At 39.9% G+C, this 22,601-nt stretch overlaps 2 protein-coding genes and 1 long non-coding RNA gene across 4 annotated transcripts in view; 1 reads left to right on the forward strand and 2 right to left on the reverse strand.

The window, feature by feature from the left end:
• The window catches only part of LOC136436738 (ATP-dependent DNA helicase Q5-like), a 48,825-nt gene that overhangs the window by 1,399 nt on the left and 24,825 nt on the right, over nt 1–22,601 (reverse strand). Inside the window, exons 7-16 of the mRNA XM_066430966.1 lie at nt 20,049–20,136; nt 19,364–19,497; nt 11,813–11,921; nt 5,040–5,144; nt 4,569–4,660; nt 4,207–4,303; nt 3,770–3,952; nt 2,561–3,069; nt 794–833; nt 40–363 (exon numbers count right to left, since the gene is read on the reverse strand). Of these exons, the coding sequence (XP_066287063.1) occupies nt 40–363; nt 794–833; nt 2,561–3,069; nt 3,770–3,952; nt 4,207–4,303; nt 4,569–4,660; nt 5,040–5,144; nt 11,813–11,921; nt 19,364–19,497; nt 20,049–20,136 (1,681 nt within the window). The remainder of the gene's footprint in view (nt 1–39; nt 364–793; nt 834–2,560; nt 3,070–3,769; nt 3,953–4,206; nt 4,304–4,568; nt 4,661–5,039; nt 5,145–11,812; nt 11,922–19,363; nt 19,498–20,048; nt 20,137–22,601) is intronic.
• LOC136436737 (protein artichoke-like) lies at nt 6,212–11,602 on the forward strand. Its single transcript, XM_066430965.1, has one exon. The coding sequence runs from the start codon at nt 6,538–6,540 to the stop codon at nt 10,642–10,644; it is 4,107 nt and encodes a 1,368-aa protein (XP_066287062.1). The 5' UTR covers nt 6,212–6,537; the 3' UTR covers nt 10,645–11,602.
• Nucleotides 12,891–14,873, reverse strand: LOC136436743 (uncharacterized). Of its 2 annotated transcripts, none has more exons than XR_010756078.1 (3): nt 14,755–14,873; nt 13,676–13,792; nt 12,891–13,191 (listed from the first exon to the last, which is right to left on the reverse strand). It is a non-coding gene; the product is annotated as an uncharacterized lncRNA (long non-coding RNA). The 2 variants fall into 2 exon arrangements; XR_010756077.1 differs by lacking the exon at nt 14,755–14,873 and adding an exon at nt 14,561–14,679.

The raw sequence follows: 22,601 nt of genomic DNA on the forward strand, positions 1-22,601 counted from the left end.
CCTAGAGGTGGACATAGCATGGATCCTTAAGGTACACACCTTTGATGCAAATCTCCCATCCTTGTAGTACGGTGTGAGGTACCTCACCACTATATCAGCAGCATTCTTCAGCTCATCATTTAAGTCGGGTGTGTCCGTCTGAACCTTCCCATTACTTACTGTAGACTTGTCCAAACTCTGGCCACATTGATCATTTTGCAAGTGTAATAGTCTGTTGTTCCTAGTTGGACGGCTACTGGTAGGATTCTGCCTGTTGTTTGTTTTGTTTGGTGTTTTAACGGTTTGTTCTGAATTTCTATCTACTATTGGCGTACTGAGGGATGCCACTTGTTTCCGCTGCTTCTTTGCTGGTGCAGTCTCCTCCTGCAGATGGAAGTAACATTGATGACATTGTACTAATCAAGTTAGACAGAAAAGGACAATATCTTGTTTATTTGTTCATTAAAATTCTCCACACACATTTAGATGGGGTGAGAGAACAGGTTGTAATGCCTTTTCTAGCTCTCACCCCAGAAACACATACATCATCGAAAATACATACCGGTAGTTGAACATTTTGCACTATACATCATAAAAGGACATAATCAACCATAGTATATGTAATGGAGGCATAAAAAAACTGTTAATAATATAAGAAACCTCTTTCATACTGGATTGTACATACCACACTTGACAATGTCATCAAAAGAAAGAATCAATCATCATCATACAATATAGGACTGCAGCTGACTACAAGGTTTGTACTCGGTTTCCTGGAAAGTGCTTGAGGTAAGAAATTGACAAGGTCAATCACCTGAGTCGAGAGGCTTCTTTTTTGTCTTGGATCTTCTGACCTGGGACACAAAAAAGAGCAATTGAAGCAAATCTATTTCATAACAATAATGCAACTAGAGCATTACTTTTTGGTGTAAATGCATGCTGTATGTTAAAAACTGACAGAGCAATTTGTAAGTGTTGATGAAAAGAAAAGATAACACACTTTTTTAATGTTGCTGAAGGCTTGAAGAGGAACGGAAGCCGTATCTTCAATTACAAAGATCTGACATGCTCGACCTGGCTGCTCTTACATTGCTTTACACAACTGCACAAGTTGGACTCTTTAGACAGCAATCTTTTTTATATCACAGTAGGTAAATCAGAATGATGGGTAAAAAAGGAGCAATTGATTTATTCCTGTTTAGGGTAAGGGGAGCATGTAGTTTGGTATAAGGGGACCAAGTTTGGTCAAAACCATCTACAATGAACTCCATTCACACCATAGGTCACATGTACACTGAAGAGTGTGTCTTTGCCATGATTTAGAGTCAGGTACGAATTCAAAGCATTCATTTTGTGACAGCAAGAATAGTTTTTGCAGTGCCAGCCTTCTCTTTCCATTTTTACGTGCCCAGCTTAAAAGATTGATTTCTCATACAGTATATGAAAACATAAAACATAATTTAAATTTTTTTCAATTTTCAGGCAGCTAGAAAGATGGCTTCCACTAACAGCTATATTTTGGCCCAACAGGAAATATTCATCATTTCCTGTAAACTTTGTGCTATTGCATCACCTTCCAAAGTCAGCAAAATCAACTCAAAGGGTCAGGTGACTGATAATTGGCACAGCAACCAAACTATTTCAGGTGCACGACTATACCTGTTCAAATTATGAAAGGACAATTGAAACAAACGACCTTTTAACCATGTACTACACAAGGTTTAAAGAAAAGAGGCAACCTGGCAACGATGGAATGGTCCTTTCAAGGGCGGCTTACTGGCAAACTGAACTGAACCGAACTGGCAGTGTGCCTTCAGACATGGCTGAGAAAGACACGCAGCACCCTGGGGCACTACTCAAGAGCCAAAGCTACCTCAACAACCCGAAACAGTTACAAGATGGAAAAGACAAATCTCAGGGACCAGCAAAGCAGGCATCACAAACCACAGCAGATGGAAAATTGGAACAGAACAAGGCTGATGTAACGTCGCTTCAGTCCGACATTTCGGACCTCATGGACAAAATCAAAGAACTACAGCTGGACGTTCCGACAGAAGGGGGCGTCCAGTTCAAATTCCGCTGGAACAGGCTGGACCTGAAGAAGAACGTGCTCCAGAGGAGGCAGTGTCTTCAACTGCAGAAGCAGCAGGAGGCCAAGCTGAGGCGCTCGGAGAAACTTGTGCCTCAAAGGAAGGGGACAAAAGTCTGCTGAGATCTGATCAAGATACTGAGCGAGCTGTTAGCTGGCGAGAAGGCGGCATAAGTGGACTACTTCTGGTGTCTACACCCAATCTAATCATTTAATAACTTCTGCATTTGAGCAAGAGAACTGAAAACATTTGATCTGGCTTTTGTACGATGTCTGCAAGGAACTCAAGGTATTATTAAGAACTTTGGGGACTATAAGTACAAGACTTGTAGTACAGTGCAAGGGAAAAAAGTTGGCCTCAGAAGGAATGTCACCAAATACTGGACAATTTTTTTCTCAACATGAAACCTGTTTGTGTGGACAAGGAATATGCAAATGCCTAACAAAGTAGAAATCATCACGTTAGAATGGACTCAAGTTTATAGCACTTACCTATTTGCCTCAAAGAAGTATTTGACAATAGGAGCTTGCTTCATTCCAGAGTTTCCACTTGTAAGAGCTTTAGAAGCACTCTTGGATCTAGTCCTCTTCAGTGTGCTTTTATAACTGGTCTCACCACTTGACGGGACTGAATACTGACTTCTAAGAAGTGTTGCAGCTGACTGAAATCCTGTGAGAGACTCAGAGGCTGATTTTTGCCGTTCCTTTTCTAGAATGTTGCTAGCTGTGGTAAAGCCTGTTGTAGAAAAGTTAGAATCTGTTGTTTTACTTTTAATCAAGTCTGATGCAGTCTGAAAACCTAGACTGCTTGAATGTCTTAGAGAGTACATTGAGCCTTGTGAGTCCAGGAGACTTGTTGAAGATTGGTAAATGTTGCTACTTGAAGGAGCCATTTGCTTAGATTCTGTCTTGAAATCAACAATGTCTTCAGAGTTGAAGCGAGATCTTAGTAGACTTGAGGCAGTTTGGAAGCTGCAGCTGTAAGACGACTTCTTTTCTTCCTAAAAAACACAAATTTCAACATTTGTAAATACAGCGTTTCTGTGTTCAATAAAAGATAAGGAAAAAGGCTATTTCTGTCCTCAAGTGTATCTAGCATTCTTTACTGTCATTAAGCACTTTTTAAGTACCAAGAGTCACTTCACATTTATGCTTCAATAAATTACATTGCTAAAACTTCAACAAGAGCAAACAGTATTTCATCACTTCCTCCACATCCTAGATTGTGATCTTGATTTAGGGTAGGGAGAAACACGACCTGCTACTCAACATGGGCGGCATATCAATGATAAATTACAATGTTATAACCAAGTATAAAGCCATTGTTAGGCTGTACCAACTCATTTTCTTGGTTCTTGCAATGGACACTTGAAACTAAAATCTCAGCAATAGGAGAAGATGTTTTTAGAGGCTTGAGAGAAAAAAAATGACTTTATTCGCTTTCTGAGAGTGTGAAGCAAGGTACAGACTTAACTGTCACACTTTGTTTTCATGTTGATATTCTACATGTATTTTTTTTTTCAATGAAAGAATCAATTCAACAAATCAAACAGGAGTGGCCTTAATGGTTAACATATACTAGTAGAGTCAGCTCTGCGTCGTTCACTCACTGGTAGTAAATCAGTGTAAAGCAATTATCACTTTACTTTCAAGAATTCCAGACTTTACACCACTTCAAAAGTACTTTTAAAGTATGTTTACCTTTACAACTTGTGCTACAGGAGTCTGTTCTGGTGAGAGGTTAGAAGTTGAGCTGTTTTTGTTTCCATCCTCTTGTTGCTCTCCTTCTTCTTTAATGGCAGTTCTGCTGGCGGAACTTGAACCGTTGGGTACAAGAGCATTGTGTATGTCTCCCTTCTTGGTTGTGCTATTAATTTCATTAACCTGACAAAAGAAATTAAAAACATACATTGTAACATTGTACTTTTCATCTTGCATGACAAAAGATTGTATTTCAATTCAATTTTGCCTCCTCTGACATAACAGTACAAGACAGGTGATTTAAAGATGGGATCTTCAATTTTTACTCAATACATTTCGGTAACATGGTATTCAATAACAACCATATGCCTCTAAGGATGACACCAAAAGACTAACATGTCTGCGTGTAAGTTCAGGACTGATATGTGACCTCTAACCTTCTTAAGAGCACCCATCCTGTAGGTTGACGCGACGCGGCTGGCTCTGAAAACCTTGTGTTCCACATCTATGGCACAACACTGGGGTTCCCACTCACTGTACATGGGGGATACAACAGTCAGTACAGGAATGCAGGAGTAGACTTCATATGCATGTACCACAATGATGATATTAGTCTAGTCAAGAAACAAGCAGATGAGTCAATAACATCTACCTTCAGGAAAACTGAGTTGAAAACGTTTTTTAAACTTCTTTATTGCATCCTTCCAACACACACATCATTATCATACAAAATAAGAAACTTTTTTACTTAATAAGTGTTTTCTAAAATTGTGACACTGTTTAAAAACAACCATTTCACCTAGCAGCTTGCTTGGCAGGGTTGTCTCTGAAGTACTGGAGAAAGTTTTCCCTGAGTGCATCCTCCAAGAGCTTCAGACAGTGCTCTCTTGCCTGCAGTTAAAGACAATAATACCAACTTCATGATTGCTATTTGTACAATCTTTCTCTTAAGAAAAAGAGGAACAAAATTTTCTTCCTGTCTTTTAACAAAATACCTCACCAACAATACTGTTTTATAATACTAAAAAAAATTGTGTCTTGAGTACTGTACCTAGACCATGGCACATGCACTTGATTCTTTTTCTGATGTTTTCCAAAACATTAATCTAGCTTAAGCGGGTATCTCACGAAACCAGTTGCCAGGCATTCTTAAAGTGGGCACAAACAGGCGAACAGTCCAGTGAGATACCCACATAACCTGCAGTACCTCTGGATCTGTAGTGAAACATAATCCCTTTTCATATTTGGTATTCTCTATCAGAAGATGTACCTTTATTGTGAGTTTGGGGATCCTCTGGCTGCCTGCCTCCCTCAGAGGACAGTCAGGGTCAGGGGGGACAAACTCCTCCTGGGTAGGGGTGTTAGAACCTTTACCCTGCAGAAGGACACATTAAAACACCACATCAAAACTGAGCAGATGCATCTTTATTTCATCAATTAAGAAGCCAGCTAGCATTTTGTGAACTTAATGTATCTTGCCAGTTATGAAATACGTCAGGTTTCCTTTAAATTATATGGATTGGGAAGAGAGGCACAGATCCCAAATAGTATACCCTTGGAAGCAGATATACTTAGTAATACAAGGATGCTTCTTTAGATTAAATGAGATGGACTTAGATGAATTGATGAAAATGTTCACGTCAATGCCTATTACAATCCAGTTTTGTGCATCTTATACTTATTGTACAAATCTGTTGTGTTACACATAAAGGCAGTTAACTGGTTAATATGTGAAACAAAGAAACCAAAAGATGTAGCTAGAAGAGCAAGTTTGGTAAATACATGTAGGTGAGGACTTCTGTATTCAGAAGCAAATATTGTCCCTTCCATTGTCATTTACTTCCTCATCACTAGCGTTACAAATATTGACTTTGGCCAGTTTGCAAAAGGCAGCAAGGTGTCAACAGCACGATAAGGTTGCTATTGAACCAGTCAGGTTACAACAGGGCAATCATGCCTGTAGGCTACAAGTACTGTTTGACTAGTTCAAACCTGTTTGTCACACCCAAAGGAACAACTACCCGAATTCGAAGCAGGTATCCTCTACGTATACCAGCCAAAACAGCCACCAGGAAAGGGAAGGCCTGAGACAGCCTGTCCAGTTGGAAAGGAAAATCTGGAATTTCATAAAAAGGTGATTTTTCCCCCCATTTATACATGTTTAAGGGATTCATTTTGTAGGTAGCTTATTCAAATTCTTTAAAATTTCACTTCCTTATAGAGAAGGTGCAACTTAACAGAATATATCTCTGTCAGTCTTTGCAACCGGACAGTATAACATATGACATATAACGTATGACCACATGACATAATCTGTCTTTGTCTATTATGCCAGGCAGACCTGTCAATCATCTCACTAATAGGCTTAGAAATGCGGCACAGCAAAGGTATACAAATTTGATTACGAAATTGTCAGCTCTTAAACATTCAATTGCATGTACATTTACCTAAATATGCTTTTTTTGCTACACCAACTTGTATTTTAAGTGTAAGGTCATGAAATATAGACCCAACAATTCAGATTATACATGTGAGTAACAAATTATTCAGTTGACACATTTGAATACTTTTAATATCATATACAATTGTATGATTAGTATGTGCCTAATATTACATGCCTGTATACAAGCATCACTGGGCCATCAGATACTGAACAGCTCTTCCAGTAACATATACTTCTAATCTTACTTTTTTATTAATTCATATGTATTGACATTGAAGGTGTGTCCTCAACAAAGTACAATCTGTACCTTACAGCTTCAAACAAAATGAGGAAGATGAAGCAAGCCTTCCTCTTCTTCCACACCCTTGTTGCACTGCTGCAAAGTCATCTCACAGCAGCTTACCCACCTGGGTGCAGCAGTAGCTCTACAACTGCCAACTGTGACAACCAAGACCTCCAGTCCATCCCACAAGATTTTGATACATCAATACTGATTCTGTCCATGCGCAACAATGATCTGACTAACATCAGTCACACATCAGTATCAAGGTACCGCAGTCTACAAAATGTGTATCTTAGTGGAAACAAGATTTCCACAATAACTTGTGGGACATTTCTGAACTCAGGCTCAATTATAGAACTTGATATTCAAAACAATGAACTGGCTACATTGGGAGATGGGATGTTTGATGGTTTAGTTCAGGTTTCGCGCCTTTATCTGGATGATAACAAAATAAGTACCATTGGCACAAACACCTTTGTTGGCCTGTCCCAACTAGATTACCTGTATCTAAGGCAAAATGGTTTAGAATCACTAGAGTCAGGCATGTTTTCTAGTTTGAGTGATCTTGATTCCCTCTACCTGGACAACAACCAAATTCACAGTATTGGCCCAAATACGTTTCTTGGACTTTCCCAGCTGGACTACCTATATCTGCGAAACAATGAGGTTGAATCCCTGTCACAAAATATGTTTTCAAGTAGTCTGAGCAGCCTAGACAGGTTATATTTGGAGTATAATAGCATCAGAGCCATTGCATCAAACACCTTTAATTACCTTACAAATCTAGATTACTTGTACCTGAACAACAACAACATCACAAGCCTGTCCAGCAGTATGTTCAACAGGTTATCAAGCTTGGATTACCTTTACTTACAAAACAACCAGATAACCAGTATATCATCATACACATTTCAGTATGTTACAAATTTACGGCAACTTGACTTGTCTAACAACATGATTGGTAGCCTTTCATTCAACGCTTTCTCTGGCCTTACACGTTTGCAGTATCTCTATCTTCAGAATAACACAATTCCAAACTTAAACTATTACATGTTCCAAGGAATGGGGTCTTCCTCAACTCCTAGCCAACTAAGAACACTTAACCTTGCTGACAATCGAGTCAGCAGTATATCATCAAACACCTTTCAGTACATGAGGAACTTACAAACTTTAGACCTTCAAGGCAATAAGCTTGCAGGACTAACCACCAGTAACATGTTCAATGGTCTACAGCAGCTTCAAACACTACAATTAAATGGAAACCATATCAGCTCAATTTCTGCTGGCATATTTAGTGACATGTCTCGCTTGGTTTCTCTATACCTGAATGACAATGACTTGCAGTCCTTTAGTTCCAATGTGTTTGTAGGACTTGGCCACACATACTTCAGAACTCTACACTTGTATGGCAACAACATTCAGTACCTTCCTTCAAATATCTTCAGCAGTTATGTTCAATATGTTGTAGAACTACGGCTGGATGACAATGAACTGACTACCCTTCCATCCACAATCTTTCAACAACTGTCTCGACTCCAGACCCTCCGACTCAACCAGAACCAGCTGACTTCCTTGACTTCTGGCATCTTCAGCCAGTTGTTCTCCTTGAGAAACCTCTATCTTAATGACAACCAACTCAGTGACTTGCCAAGTAGCCAGTTTAGTGGACCGAATAACCTGCAATACCTGTATGTTCAGGACAACTACATTCAGACAGTGTCAACAAATGCATTCCTTGGTTTGGGCCAACTGACCACTTTAAACCTCCAAAACAACAATGTCACTACGCTACCAGCTAATGTCTTCAACGGCCTCACACGTTTGCAAGACCTAAATCTCAATAACAACAAGTTGATAAGGTTGCTTTCAAATGCATTTCAGGGACTAGGCAACTTACGAACATTAACAATGCAGAACAGCAAGGTCCAGATACTTGCACCAAATGCTTTTACTTCCCTCCAAAATTTGAGAACATTGCATCTTCACCAAAACAATATTGAGATTCTTGTCACAGATGTGTTCAGTGGATTAGGACAGCTTACAACTCTGCAGCTTCAGAATAGCAAATTGCAGTTCATTGAGCCTGGAGCATTTAATGGTCTCCAAAGCCTGCAAACTTTACCCCTTTACTCAAACAGTTTGCAAAACATCACCATGGGTGCCTTCAATGGGCTTCCAGCTCTTAAAACCTTGGAGCTTCAAGACAATCAGATCAAGACAATACAGGCAGATTCCTTCACACAGAACGAAAACTTGCAGACACTGAATCTGGCACACAACACAGTTCAACTTCTGACTGGAGCACTTAATGGGCTAGGTGCATGTGACAGTTTAGATCTTAGCAACAATGGACTCAAACGATTGCCTGCAGATGCATTTTCAGACCAAATCAAGCAAAGCCTTGTTACTCTAGATCTAAGCTTCAATCAGCTTTCAGAAATCCCTTCCCATATGATAGTCCAACATCTGTCAAACCTGCAAACTTTACACATTCATCAAAATACCTTGACTGCTGTTCCGGCTAATGCATTTGATGGTCTGGGAAATTTGATGACACTAGATTTGCAATACAACAAAATCAAATCAGTTAACCGCTTCAGCTTTACTGGGCTCCATAATTTGCAATCACTAAATTTGGGACATAATCAGCTTGAACATCTGCCAGAAGCTGTCTTCAACAATTTGCCAAACCTTCTGACCCTTAACCTAGAGTCAAACTCACTCAGACAGATATCAGATGGCACATTCCAAGCACAGAGTCATCTGTTAACTCTAAACCTTGATTCAAATCAGATCAGTCTGATCCCTGTTGAAGCTTTAGCAGACTTGTCGAGCCTTAATTCCTTGGGTCTTCAAAATAACAACTTCAAGACGCTCAACATTGATGCCTTTCAATTACTCTCCACAATAACTAATGGAAACAACCTTAACCTACAGGGGAATCCCTGGGTGTGTGACTGTCAGATGCTGAGAACTAGAATCAACATGACAGGGGCTCCCTTTGAGTCCACCATAATTTGTGGTGGTGATGTCAATCCAGCTGGTATTGCTGGACAGCCTTTAAGTAGTCTTGATCCACAGTCTCTTAGGTGTGAGGGCCCAGCTGTTTTGGCTTTTACTATTCTCAATATCAGTAGCACTATTTCTACTGGAGATAATGTTACCATGTACTGTGAAACTTCTGGTTTTCCTATCCCAGATTTAGAGCTCCTTATGCCCAGTGGACAGAGTATCAAGCCAAGTGATTGTGCCAATGGTACCAATGTCTGTATGTTGAGCAATGGTACTGTTTTGATTCCAAGCATAGAAAAAGAACAAGAAGGGGTATACATGTGCATTGCCTTGAATCCAGCAGGGTGCGCACACAGCAGAATGTCAATAACCTTGAATGTTCCGGAAGAAACAGAAACCAGCGCAAGCATCTCTGTTGCTGCCTTTGCTGGCAGCCTGTGTGGCTCTGTCCTTGGTACTGCAATCCTTTGCACAGTTGTGTTCCTTGCCTGTAATAAAAGGCAGAAATATGCTCCTCCAGCCCCAGATCAAAGTGTTGTATTCAGTAATGTAAGGGTAACTACTGAAGAGCCACAAGACAGTCTGAGATGTCCCAATCAGTCGTCCCTTCCTTGTACTATCACTTCTGGCCCTCCGCAAGATGATCGCTACACCCTTCCTCCAACCTCCACAGAGGTATATGAGGAGATCAGTGTACCTCATCATAAACAAAAGGAAAGAAGTACCGCACAAGCAAAAGGGCGGCCACCAAGAAAGGCACTAAAACCACCAAAAGTGCAGAAACAAGCTGTTCCTCAGCAGCCACCAACTTGTGCGATCACTTCTGGTGGACCTATCCAAGATGATCGTTATACCTTTGCCCCAACCTCTACAGAGTTGTATGAGGATGTCGATGTCCCTCAATGTGAACAAAAGGAAATAAATACAGTACAAGCAAGGAAGGGGCCAAGAAAGGCAATGAAACCACCAAAAGTACAGAAACAAGCTGCTCCTCAGCTTCCACCTGATCCCCCTCCTTGTTCTGAAAGTACTGAAGAAACAGCTGTTTACATGAATGAACCAGAAGTGATATACATGAATGAACCAGGTGCCACTGCTATGGAGTATTATCAGCCACTGCAAAATCCTGGCCAATGATCTGCATCTATTCCAAAGCAAGTTGTGTAAATGGTGGCCACCTTCTTTTGCTTATTACATTTACTGTAAATGCATTTTAAGTTTTTGTGGCTTTTATTTTGCGGTAGAGAGAAAATGGACTGTTCGCTGTGGTTTAAGTTCGTGTTTGAAACAATAATAGCGCTACAGTCATAGGTGGGCAAAATGTTTTGTGGTGGATTTAAGTTCACGCTGAAGAGTTTACCACAAAAAACCGCAAACATAAAACCACCGCGAACATTTCTGCATTTACAGTATATGATATGTTACATATAACAGTGGAGAGAAGAACTCAAACTTTCTGTTTTCATAGTTTCTTTACCTATACCATACTGGACACAGGCAGTTGTGTGTTATTACATTAGGTGTATTTCCTTAGGTTCCAATTACATGTACAATGTATTCAGATTCTATTTGCATAGTGACTGTGTCAGCAGGGCTATAATCCCTTTGTCATAGCCATTAGCTAGTTAGGAAACCACTGTTGTATGCCAGTATGACTGCACTTGTATGAAGGTATATTATATTTGGCAACATATGAGCCAATAATCACCTCTATAAGCAAAGCACCTGTATGTTTCCATTAATGTTTGCTGGTATACATAGTGTATGCTATACATGTACATGTAGGAATGTTAAGACATTATAAATAGATATTTTCTACTTCTCTGTATAAAAGTATTTTTCACCATTGTAAATAAGGGCCAAGATGAAGCATTGTAAAGGCTTGCAGCTATGTGACACTCTACAATGTTATACTTATTTAGCAGATGATGTACTATGTGAGGATGCGAAGTACCATGTCTATATCACATACATGTATAATGTAATCAGAGACAGTGTTGTACCTATCAATCTCATTTAAGCTAATCATTCATTTTGTGTAACCTTATGATGATTTTACATAAAGTCATTTTGGCATGTTTTATGGGTCATTTGAGGAATTTGGAAGATACTAGTATGCAGAAATGCTACTTGTAAACAATTTCAACTAATACCACCTGTATCTATCAGATTTATAATACAGCACAGATAAATGCAGTGCATATAAATGTGTGTAATATCATTATGAGTGAAATTTTTGGGAAGGCACATATACAAACCTGATATCACTTTAAAAACAACAAAACACAACAAGCAAACATCTCACCCCTCTCCTCTTCATGAACTCCTGCTTGACCAGGCTGGCAAACCCCGATGACTCATCTCTGTCTCCTCTGTCACTGTCATCATCATCATTGAAGTAGTCATCATTGTCTCTGGGGAATACAAGAGGGAGAACATCTCATAGTTATAGCCAATGTCATTTCATAGTGATCATTTGGGTGAAAGGTCAAATGAATTAATTAGATGCGGGATCTGTGACCTCCCGTGATTAGTCAGTTCAGTTACTTCGTCACGTTCACAGCGATAGAGTGATCAACAGCTTTTCGAAAAATTCTCATTAAAGTTACCAAGCCCATTCAGACATTCCCTCATCATTGTGTGAGAGTGCAGATAATTCATAACACCAATAACTGCTGCTGCAGTTATGCTGGATTTTCATAGGAGGCGTACTTACACCCAATACTGTCAGTCAGAAGGCTAGACAATACACATACCAGTGCAATGCTGCTTCCTTGCAAAGTAAAGAAAACATTTTGAAATTTTGGCGACGCCTCAGGGGCGAGCCTAATAGTATACTTTACGCCCGTTCTGTAAGAATTCCCAGAATTGTGCAGGCATGTCTGGAATGTGTTGAGTATTCCCTGGGGAATTTGTTTTGAAGTTACCTTTCCCCTGTCTCCCTGTGTTAATTTGGAAAGTAGCACATATGGTAAACAGTTTAATTTGGCAATTTAATCACAGTATTTGTTTGTCACGTATTTGTCTAAAGGCATATGTGTGAAGTAAAGGGATAGTTATGTCTGTTGATCTACTAGTATTTTAGCTATATCTTTCGCCAGGGCTTGTTGCAATGATCTGAACATTTTTAAAGAAGCCTTTTTTACAAGAGCGAATAATACGTTACATTCTGATAAGATACAACTGGAAATAGAAATATCAAAACTTTATGTTTTAACTAAGTTGTATTTTGTTTGAAATAAGAACAAACTGATCACAATAATCCTTTGAATTTTATTACATATGATTTCAAATATAGAATGACTCAGTTGCAAGCCGCTCATATGTCTTCAGGTTAGGGACTATTTAAATCGCCAACGTTGGAAAAGAAACAGACAATCACATTGTGTTTTTATCTCTTTTACTTTATTAACATGGTAAGAGAAAATAAGATAGTTAATAAAGCAATGTTATGGAAGATACATTTCCATATTGTACATTAAAGTAAAATATTTGTACAAGTAGCAAGTCGTTTACTTGGCCATTCATGCCACAGAAATTCTGGAACTATAGACTGAATGTCAAGCCTGACTAGATTGATCCCCACGATTGTTGGTTAGGTGATACACAGCATTTGAAAGCTGCTGTTACTGCCGTTCAAGTTCAACTCTTTCTGATGACTGTTGTCTTTATTGTCATGCAGAGCTGAAAGAAACAATGTCGGATTAGTAACACCTTGATACATGTTAACAGGCTCGATCACCTCCTTCCATGACAACCATAATCAACATGTAAACATGTATGGATGTCTATCAGTTTTATTTAGATGATTGAAATGTCATGCCCTATCATACAATGTACAATCTAATTGATTAAACCAACGCACCACCCATCCCTCTTCCCCAACTCCAAACCAAACATGGGTTTGGTCTGGTTTTCAAGTACCTGGTCAAAATAATTGGGCATTCCAAGTTCAGTTTTTAAACCAACCATCTCAATTCAGTATGAGTATAATGACTATGTAATATGTGGGCTTGCTATGATGCATATGGAAACTGAAACTTAACATGCAAGAACTTTAATTTGGAGGGGGTAGACAAGGCTTGTACAGGTGTTTTGTATCCCTCTCTATTCATCGTAATCGAAAAAAAAACAAGGAAAGAAAGAAAAGGAAATGAATGTTACTAACCATGTTGTCCAGGCAAACTGTTTGAACAGCCTCCATGTAACTTGTCCTCCTGATTGGTCGCCCGGTTTGGCTGCTCCAGCCTTCCTCCATCCTCCTATCCTTATTATCTCGTAACTCCTGAAAAAGCAAGCTGATGAATAAATGTTAACTCACAACTTTGGTTGTACAGAAGTTTCGTACATGACATGCAACTATTTTTTGGAAGTCAGAACGTGTTAGGGATTAATATTCCTATGATGTTCGGTGGAAAATGGAAGATGACATATATCTTATGCTTTCTATGGTTACGTTGTTCAACCCTACACTTGAAAGCATTTCAGATCCAAAAGCTAAACACGTCCGTAACTGGACATGTAGAAAATTCATTTTTCTTCTAGAAGTTTCTCATTATACATGGGCATGGTCCTCTCCACAAATAAAACAAAACTCCTGCAACTTTAACTTAAATCGATGCACATTAATGGGTAACTGAACTGTTCGGAAAATCTGTAACTCACCGGTGAGGGATATTTGTGTCGGCTGAGCTTAACAGGATATTTGTGACTTTGTAAGTTTCCAAGAAACATTTCCATGTCGAAAAGATAAGGTACTTATCATCTCTCTTTCAAACTGTACTTATAAGTTTGCACAAATCGAAATCCGTAAAATCTAAACGAGCTCATTGTGAGATATATGGGGGAGAGCAGGGGTGCTACAATTCAAATCAGTTTTCCATCACGCAGTGTGAAGACATATAGAAGACTTGTCGTTTGTAACCACTATGTTGGACAATAGAATTAATGCAGACCACGAAATAACGTAGTGATCAAGCATAGAAACGGCAAGTTCTATGTGAATAAAAAAATATGCGCCGTACAACAGGTTTAGACCCAGAACTTCACAAACCTTCAGACCGCTATCTGAGTCTCTGACGGAAGGTGTGGGCGCCTTCCTGGCCTTTTCCTTTGCTCCGGACGGGTGGAGGTCGACGCAGCGTTTTGAACAATGATCAAACTTCTGATGGTCAAATTGTCATATGGCGTCCTAAAAGCGCGATTAATTAATCGACTGTCGTTTGCCCTGCCCTGGTTCCGCCTTACCGTGGTTGGTTGGTCGGTGGTTGGCTACGCCTTACTGTCGTTCACGCCCAGCTGTCGGTGGTTAGTTGCGCACTGCTGTCGTTCACGCCCAGCTGTCGGTGATTGGTTCTAGAAAGTCACGCCCTGAGATCCGGAGGGACTGATACTAAAATTCCACCAGCTGGATGCCAGATGTCAACGTAACACAAAGACTTGATGTTATTTGTAAATCCTTTATTCACCCTCTCCTTGAATATGGTGACATTACATGGCATGGGTGTACTTTATGTGATTCCCAATGATTAGAACGAGTCCGAATATGTATACGAATACGAATGCGCTCTTGTACTTTCAGGGGCTGTATATGGGTCTTCGTATTCTTCGCTCCTTGCTGAACTAGGTCGGGAAAAACTTTCGGATCGTCGTCATGTTCACCCGCTGATCATGTTCTACAAAATTGTTCATAGCCATACTCGCCAGTAATACTGAAATTTTGGCTTGACCCAGTCATATTGTAGTTAGCAAACGTTCCAAAACTTAGTATTACTTGGTTTATATATTGATTGTTTATTGTATATATTGCTTGTTTGTATCGAACTACCCAAATGCTGTATTCAGATGTGATGTTGGATATTAGCTACGTATACTTGCTAGAGTGGATCACCTCTGTATCCTGTGTATTCTTCAGCCGATTAATAAATGAAGAAAACACACACACACAAATACCGACCCTTCAGCTATAACCTTCGCCAGGGAGGGAAACACATGTTCCGCCTTTTAACTGAGGGTCTAACTGAGCGGGTCTTTAGTACATTTTCCTTAGGGGCATGTTGGCATTGACACGACAAACTAACTGGCCAGTGCAGGTACTGGAAGCAGTCTGGCATCTAGGCTGTATAGGAATGATTGCTTTGTTCATCCCTCAACCTATTTTTGTTGTGTTTCTTTGCGTCCGGTATGCATCTGTGTTTCCACATATACTAGTACAGACGAAGCCACTTAATTGCACCTCGGATAAACGCACACTCCATTTAATTGCACCAAATCCCCAAATCCCAAACCGGTTCCCATTCACTGCATTGTTAGTGACTCCGCATATCTGCACCACGCATTGTCACCAATGCCGGATAACTGCACCAAATTTTTTCAAAAATCCTCCACAAGTTGACTTAAAAATCGGCAAACGCTGTACAAACAAGAGTTCCGCGACCTCATATCTCCATGAACAAGTCTATTTATGCAAATGACTTACACATCTACATAATATATGCTTTATCATAAACACCTTTATCTTACTTAAACATGTTGCAATATTGACAGTCCTATAATTTTCAAATTTGATGAATTTAGGTGTTTTGCATTAATTATGCAAATCAGGAATTTATTTACATCATTTGTATCTGTTGATGCTCCATATCTCCATATCTCCATGAACAATTCTCCTTCAATATATGCTTAATCATAAGCACCTTTATCTTACTTACACATGTTGCAATATTGACAGTCCTACAATTTTCCAACTTGATGAATTCCAGTGTTTTTGCAATAATTATGCAAATCAGTAATTCATTTGCATAATTGGTATCTGTTGATGCTCCACTTTCCATAAACTACATATGTTACATGTATTTGAGTCTTATAATGGAAAACACTGCAAATACAGATTTTCCTCATTAGCTATGCAAATTAAGTCCCAATTAGTATAATTTACACTTCATTATGTACATCTTTGTCCAAACTACCTGCATACTAAATATCACGGATATCCGTCGTTCCTTTGTTCAGTTATTCTCCTTGGAAGGTTTTCACGATGACGCCCCTGCAGTTCCAGAGCAAGCTGCTATGGGGCCCAAACCTACACCACGTCTTCATTACGTCACAAGCTATCTGCCATCAAAAAATCAAGACCATAGCACGTCCAGGTCAAAAGTTACAAAAATGAAATTTCTGCTGCAGTACCAAGGTCACATACCAGGGGGCCCAAAATCGACCTTGAACTTAGGCTTCACAACACCCGCCCACATACCAAATATCAGCTAAATTCATCCAGAGGTTCTGGAGTTATGCTGTCTACAGTAGTGCGGAAACACAAACACAAACACACACACACACACACAGACACACCCAAAACTATATCTCCATTTTTCATGGAGATACACACACACACACACACACACACACACACACACACACACACACACACACACACACAAACACGCCAAAAACAATATCTCCATTTTTCATGGAGATAATGAGCCGATACTTGCCGGTGTAAAGGCACAATACTGCCAATATGTTATGAGTAACAAAAGAAGGCGGTCTCAATTGACAGTCACGTTGATAGGAATCGTATGGGAGGTCCCGGGTGGGTCACAGGGCGTGTAGGACGCACGCCTACCAAAGGCGGCATTACGCTGTACTCAATAAAGATTGGTCTCTACCTGTACACTGTCTTATTACTGTGAATGCATTCAAGTTCGCGGGGATTTGATTTCGCATTAAGGATGACATGGGGTGTTGTCGGTGGTTCGAGGTTCGCGGCAGCGCTATAGTCACATACTGCTGTAATAATGAAAGACCGGCGTCTTTACGTCACATTCAGTCGGAAACCGTACAGCGAGTCAGCAAAACCTACAAACACGTAGGAAGACATAGCAGTCGCTTTTGGCGGTGCGGTGCTGACGTGATCATCTGTCACATTCTTTTATGGCAGAGCTGAATCCGCGTCGTATAAACTTCCCGCATTCACCAGAACGAGGTAAACGCGGGTTCGGCTCTGCTATAAGGAGAATGATCTGTCACTGATCTAAGTCATCTAACCATATCTACCCAATGGATACGTTGTACAACTCACTACCATGGTGTCGACAGTCTAATTTGTCCAGACATGAGGGGGGGCACTGCTCTGGGCTCACCCGTAATCAGTAACCAAGTCTTAGGTTCAGTTCCTAGTTTCATGGCGGTACATGATTTACGTAAATCGACAACTGTACTCTACGTAATGTAACACAGAAACTGTTATCCCATGGCGATGTTTCAGAATGCCTCCCCTGTAACGTTACGTGTGTTGTAAATTAATGCGGTAGATCGCATGGAAAAATGAAAGAATGCAAAATCAAAACAGGTCAGTCGTAGTCATTTCTTTATTTTCAGCAAAGGGTCATGTTTTCGTTGTGCTAGAGTTTCTGACTAACAATACACCCCCCCCCCGCCCATGATGGTGCGGTCCAGCTGGGCATTTCGCATAATTGCACCAGCCGCATAGTTGCACCAAAAACGCTGACAAATGGGTGGTGCAGTTAAGCGGATTCTACTGTATATATTTTGGCCGGCATAACTCAAGACGTGCCAGAAGCTACGGATAAAGCACGTTGAAATCACTATCTCCATGAATAATGGAATGATAGTTATTGGCCTGTCTGTTGGTTTGTGTTTCTATCATACACATAAGAAATATAGCTGCATAAAACCCCAAAAAATTGGGTCTTTAAGTGTTTGTTGAGAAGAAAACCGACCAAAGAAAACAACGTTAACATCGCTGTCGTCTGGCGACGTTGTTTTCCCGCCATTTTTTTGGGCCGCGATGGTGGCGGAACGATTCAACGCACAGATTTGTAACGCTCTAACATGTGATTGGTACCGTCTATGAAAAGGAAACTGTAAACAGAGATGGCGAGGATATTTCCCAATAAGTTGACGTAAGCCGTGTCGTTTTTTTCATAATGATTTTGTAAGTCGGGTCGCATGCAAGACGTACGTCGGGCCGCGCGCACAGTGCGTAGTAGCCTATTTCCCGTGAAAACATGAGCTGGGATGCGCTGGACATAGCCCTTCTCACATGACGTGAGAAGTGCACACAGTCAAAATTTTCCGGTCAAAAGAAAGCTAGAATATAGCAGACTTCAAGCCTTATTTACATTTCCCTAACTTCATCACCAACTTCCGAAGAGAGCAAATTAACCAAAGCGTGCTAAGTTAGGCACACTATCTGGCGTAGCACTAAATCAGAAGGTACATTCGTGAAAATGTCTCACAGCGTCTTCCGCCTGTAACGCGGAGCGTGAAGGGTCCATGAACAGTATGAATACATTTCTTGTCCATGTATGTTCTTAAGATGAATGTGTTCAAAATACATTCATTAAAACATGACCATTCTCTGGCAACCAGTCCAGCATCATGGAAAAACAAAGTTTATAGTACTGATAAAAATCTACCACTCAATTATCACGACCATACCAAGTCCATGCCATGTCACAGGATGTTCGACAATCTAATCTATCATTTAAAGTGCACACGTATAGTATCAAACCACGCCACCAACATTTATCAATAGCAAACCTTACACCGTCGCCATGGCAATGCTTTTTCATTGCCAATCTTATTCTCCTTGGAGTCTATAATCATTGGCAGTCAGCAGGTCAAAAGCAGTGTTGATGTCTATATTTTGACAAGGCAAGGCTACTGTGTTCATATCATGATGACGCTGGATCAATATTGTGTATTGATCCAAGAGAAGAAGAAAGGTTTACAGAAACGTCAGCAGGTGAGACTTACTGGTTGTGTAAAAAGAAATCTCCAATATCCTATGTTCTACCAACCCGATAAAATCATTTTCGGAAGAAAGGTTTACCTTTTAGCTCCACGCCGGCCTCCCCCATACAGATCCTCATCACCCCCTTCCTGAGAGATGAAGGTTGATCCGGATCCCCCTCTCCTGTTGGCACTGACTGGGTTCAGCTGATGCTGCTCTAGCTCCTTATACACCTGTAGGGATGACAGAAATATTAATCAAGATATGTTTATGAAGGCTAGACATCCAGGTTAACAGTAAATGTCTGGAAGTAACCTCCGAATCTTATTTGAATATAAACAAGATACAAGACAAGTTTCCCAACAGAGGTAACCAGATCTTTGGATGCCCGTTAAAATTTTGTTATGGTTTCCTACCCAATTTTAGACACCCCCGTCCTCATATCCCACCTTCCTTTAATTCTTGAGAAATACTATGAATTAAAGCTAAACAGACACTTCTATTTGTAATCTTCACTTGAAAGTTCATCTGTGTTGGTCGACATTCATTCATTCCTTGACACAGAATGGAGCTGATCAGTCAAAAATTTGAGTAAGTCTACCTTTTGCACTGGCAATTTGCTGTTCAACTCTGATTCAGAAAGACACTTTTTTTATGTAAGGACGTCAATATATCCAGTACATATGTCACATAATCACTGTAAAGTGTCTTAAAATTTTACAGGCAATGATCATTTAATCTGATTTAGATTAGGCATGGATGTGTATTGAAATCTGGCACTTACCTTTTTTGGATTTTTACAGTAGTCACAGGCTTTTTCACACTTGGGTTTGCTGTCACCGAAGAAAGTTGCTATCATTCCATGACGACACCTGAGGATTGTGAGAGAAGAAAAAATCATACATTACACCAAAGGGATTCATATTCAATATTCTAACTTTTCATATGCTAAAAAATCCCTTTTTTAATTTTACGTTGGGTTTTTGAAGGTTAAATTTAATCTAACGTTACAAGCTCCCAAATCTTCATTAAATCTTATGCATTAGGCTTTCAAAGTACACATATTAATGAATGATGTAAAAATAAGTCATAAACCTTCAAAACACTCAACAATCCGATAAATATCTAGTAAGACATTGCAAAAGGGACACCCATGCAGCAGGTAACCCTTTCTTGAACTCTTAATCCTCAATACATCATGTTCCTTTGATGATGAGTGGTGCTGCCACATTCTCATTTCAATGTCAAGTACAGGTCAGGCTGTTTGTAGAGTACTCAAAGAGAGTCCTCTTTGGCCTTAAATAAATGTTCCTATGGACAACACGATTCAAACTGCCTTGTTTTTGTCAGCATGATGATTCAGATTAAATCATCTCAGGTAACATAGCTTTAACCTCTATGGGTAATACGACTTTTGGAAGGGAAAAAAAGAGTGAACACAGTAAGCTATCACAGGTAGAACCATGTAGCAAATGAGCGTATGTAATACTATGTTTAATGTTGTGCTGTTTGATCACAATGGCACTTCTAAGTCCATCCCTCTCACACATAATTTCTGAGAGGTATGCAGCTGGCTCTTACTGTTGTTGTTGTTTTTGTTACACATTTTGTACCAGAGAAAACAACCAGTGACCTTCACATTAAATCCAAATATGGCAGTCATGGCACAACTGTACATCAGTATGAAAATATAATATATTCATCTAATGTGTCCATGAACCAATCAAATGCCTCCTTCCACTGAGGAATCCAAGAATAGCCAGGAGACAGCACCTGAAGAGTGGCCTGATCATTTTTTCTGCCTTATCAAAGCAAAAGTGCCCTTCAGTTATCTTATTAAGTTATAAATCTATCTTAAAAAGATACAGAGTTACAACTTAAGGGTTAATCAAGGAGTTTAATATACTTAGCCTCCTTGGGTTAATATTGCCAGCTTTTCTACGTTGCTGGATTTGATAGCTTATCAAATCCACACATAAAACTACAAGAAAAACTTGTGTTTTCAGTACATATATCTACATATTACAATAAAATAGCTGTCTCCAATTTCATTTATTACCTGGCTATCGCTAAGTACCTACAACATGAAAATTACGACATACAGAACTCTTTCTTTTGTAATGACTATCAATATTTGATGAGTTGGGACTGTACTACTGTTATACAGGTAGACGCCCTCATGGCCAAACAATGAAGTAATCTAATTAGCATATTGGACTGACACCCTTTACCCAAGTGAAAAGGGGTGTGGCTTTTCCCTTGTTCAGCTCAATCATTCATCCAGGGGGCTCCCTTTGTGTACTGTCACAATCTATTCACCGATGGGCTGGGTTTGTGTACCGTCTCCATAGCAACAGGTAAATGAGTGCCCTGCTGGTTGACAGACTGACGTCACGCCCGGGGGCTTGGGCTTGCCGCACAGGTAACTTAGGACAGGTGAGCTGCAGGATGTTTGGTGAAGGGCCGGCCGTACCTCAGGTAAGTTTATTGTTGTTGTAGATACTGTTTGAAGATCTCTTTCTGCACATGGCTGCCTAGTGAATCTGTAATTACTGTGTTGTAAGGCTAGTGTTTTGGGAGAACATTTTTCTTTGTCTAGTAGTAGACAATAATCATGTATATCAGTATGGCCAAGGACTCAGGTTCTATTCATTCAATAGAGTGCAGGTTCTGCCTCAGGTGAGTTTGATGTTGCTTGACTGTTCAAAGATCTATTTCTGGACATAACTGCCTTCCAAGTCTGTATACTAGTAGCTAGTAGTTCTACTGGTTTCTCTCTTTGTATAGCAGACAATAATCATAGTTATTTATACCACCAGAATGACAGAATACACACTTGCTATTGTCTGTTTTTTTCTGTCTAAGTTGGCTTCCAGCCTATCAAATCAGTGGAGTCTACCCCTCTTTGTCAAGTATACTACCAGTATGTAGGATATAGATAAATCAACACTAGATTATTTCAGTGAGGTTTGATCTAAACAAAGAGGTTATAACCTCCTTGATCTGAAGGATTAACACTAGCATAATCCTTTCTGAAATTCAAAAGTCAAACATCAAAACCTAGTTCTTATCTACTAAGTATACAGTCAGTATACACTACTCTGACATCTAGTAGTACATGTCAGTGCTACATATAGAATACTATTACAGTACTGGTACATTCTATGGATTGACATAACAGGCAGAATTCTACAGTTCCAGTGAACCAGTGGATGCATGTTTGCACGTCTGGCCATTATTGTCCTGACAGGAAACCTTCCATTGTTCAAAACACACCTGCCCTTCCCAAGAGATCTCTGGCCCTATCAACTCTGGGTCAGGTCTTATTACGATCTCC

This window comes from Branchiostoma lanceolatum, chromosome 6, assembly GCF_035083965.1.
Source record: "Branchiostoma lanceolatum isolate klBraLanc5 chromosome 6, klBraLanc5.hap2, whole genome shotgun sequence".
Classification (NCBI taxonomy): Eukaryota; Metazoa; Chordata; class Leptocardii; order Amphioxiformes; family Branchiostomatidae; genus Branchiostoma; species Branchiostoma lanceolatum.

Bases quoted from the DNA above. Each gene is read 5' to 3' on its own strand.
- LOC136436737 (XM_066430965.1), top strand. From the start codon at position 6,538: ATGAGGAAGATGAAGCAAGCCTTCCTCTTCTTCCACACCCTTGTTGCA.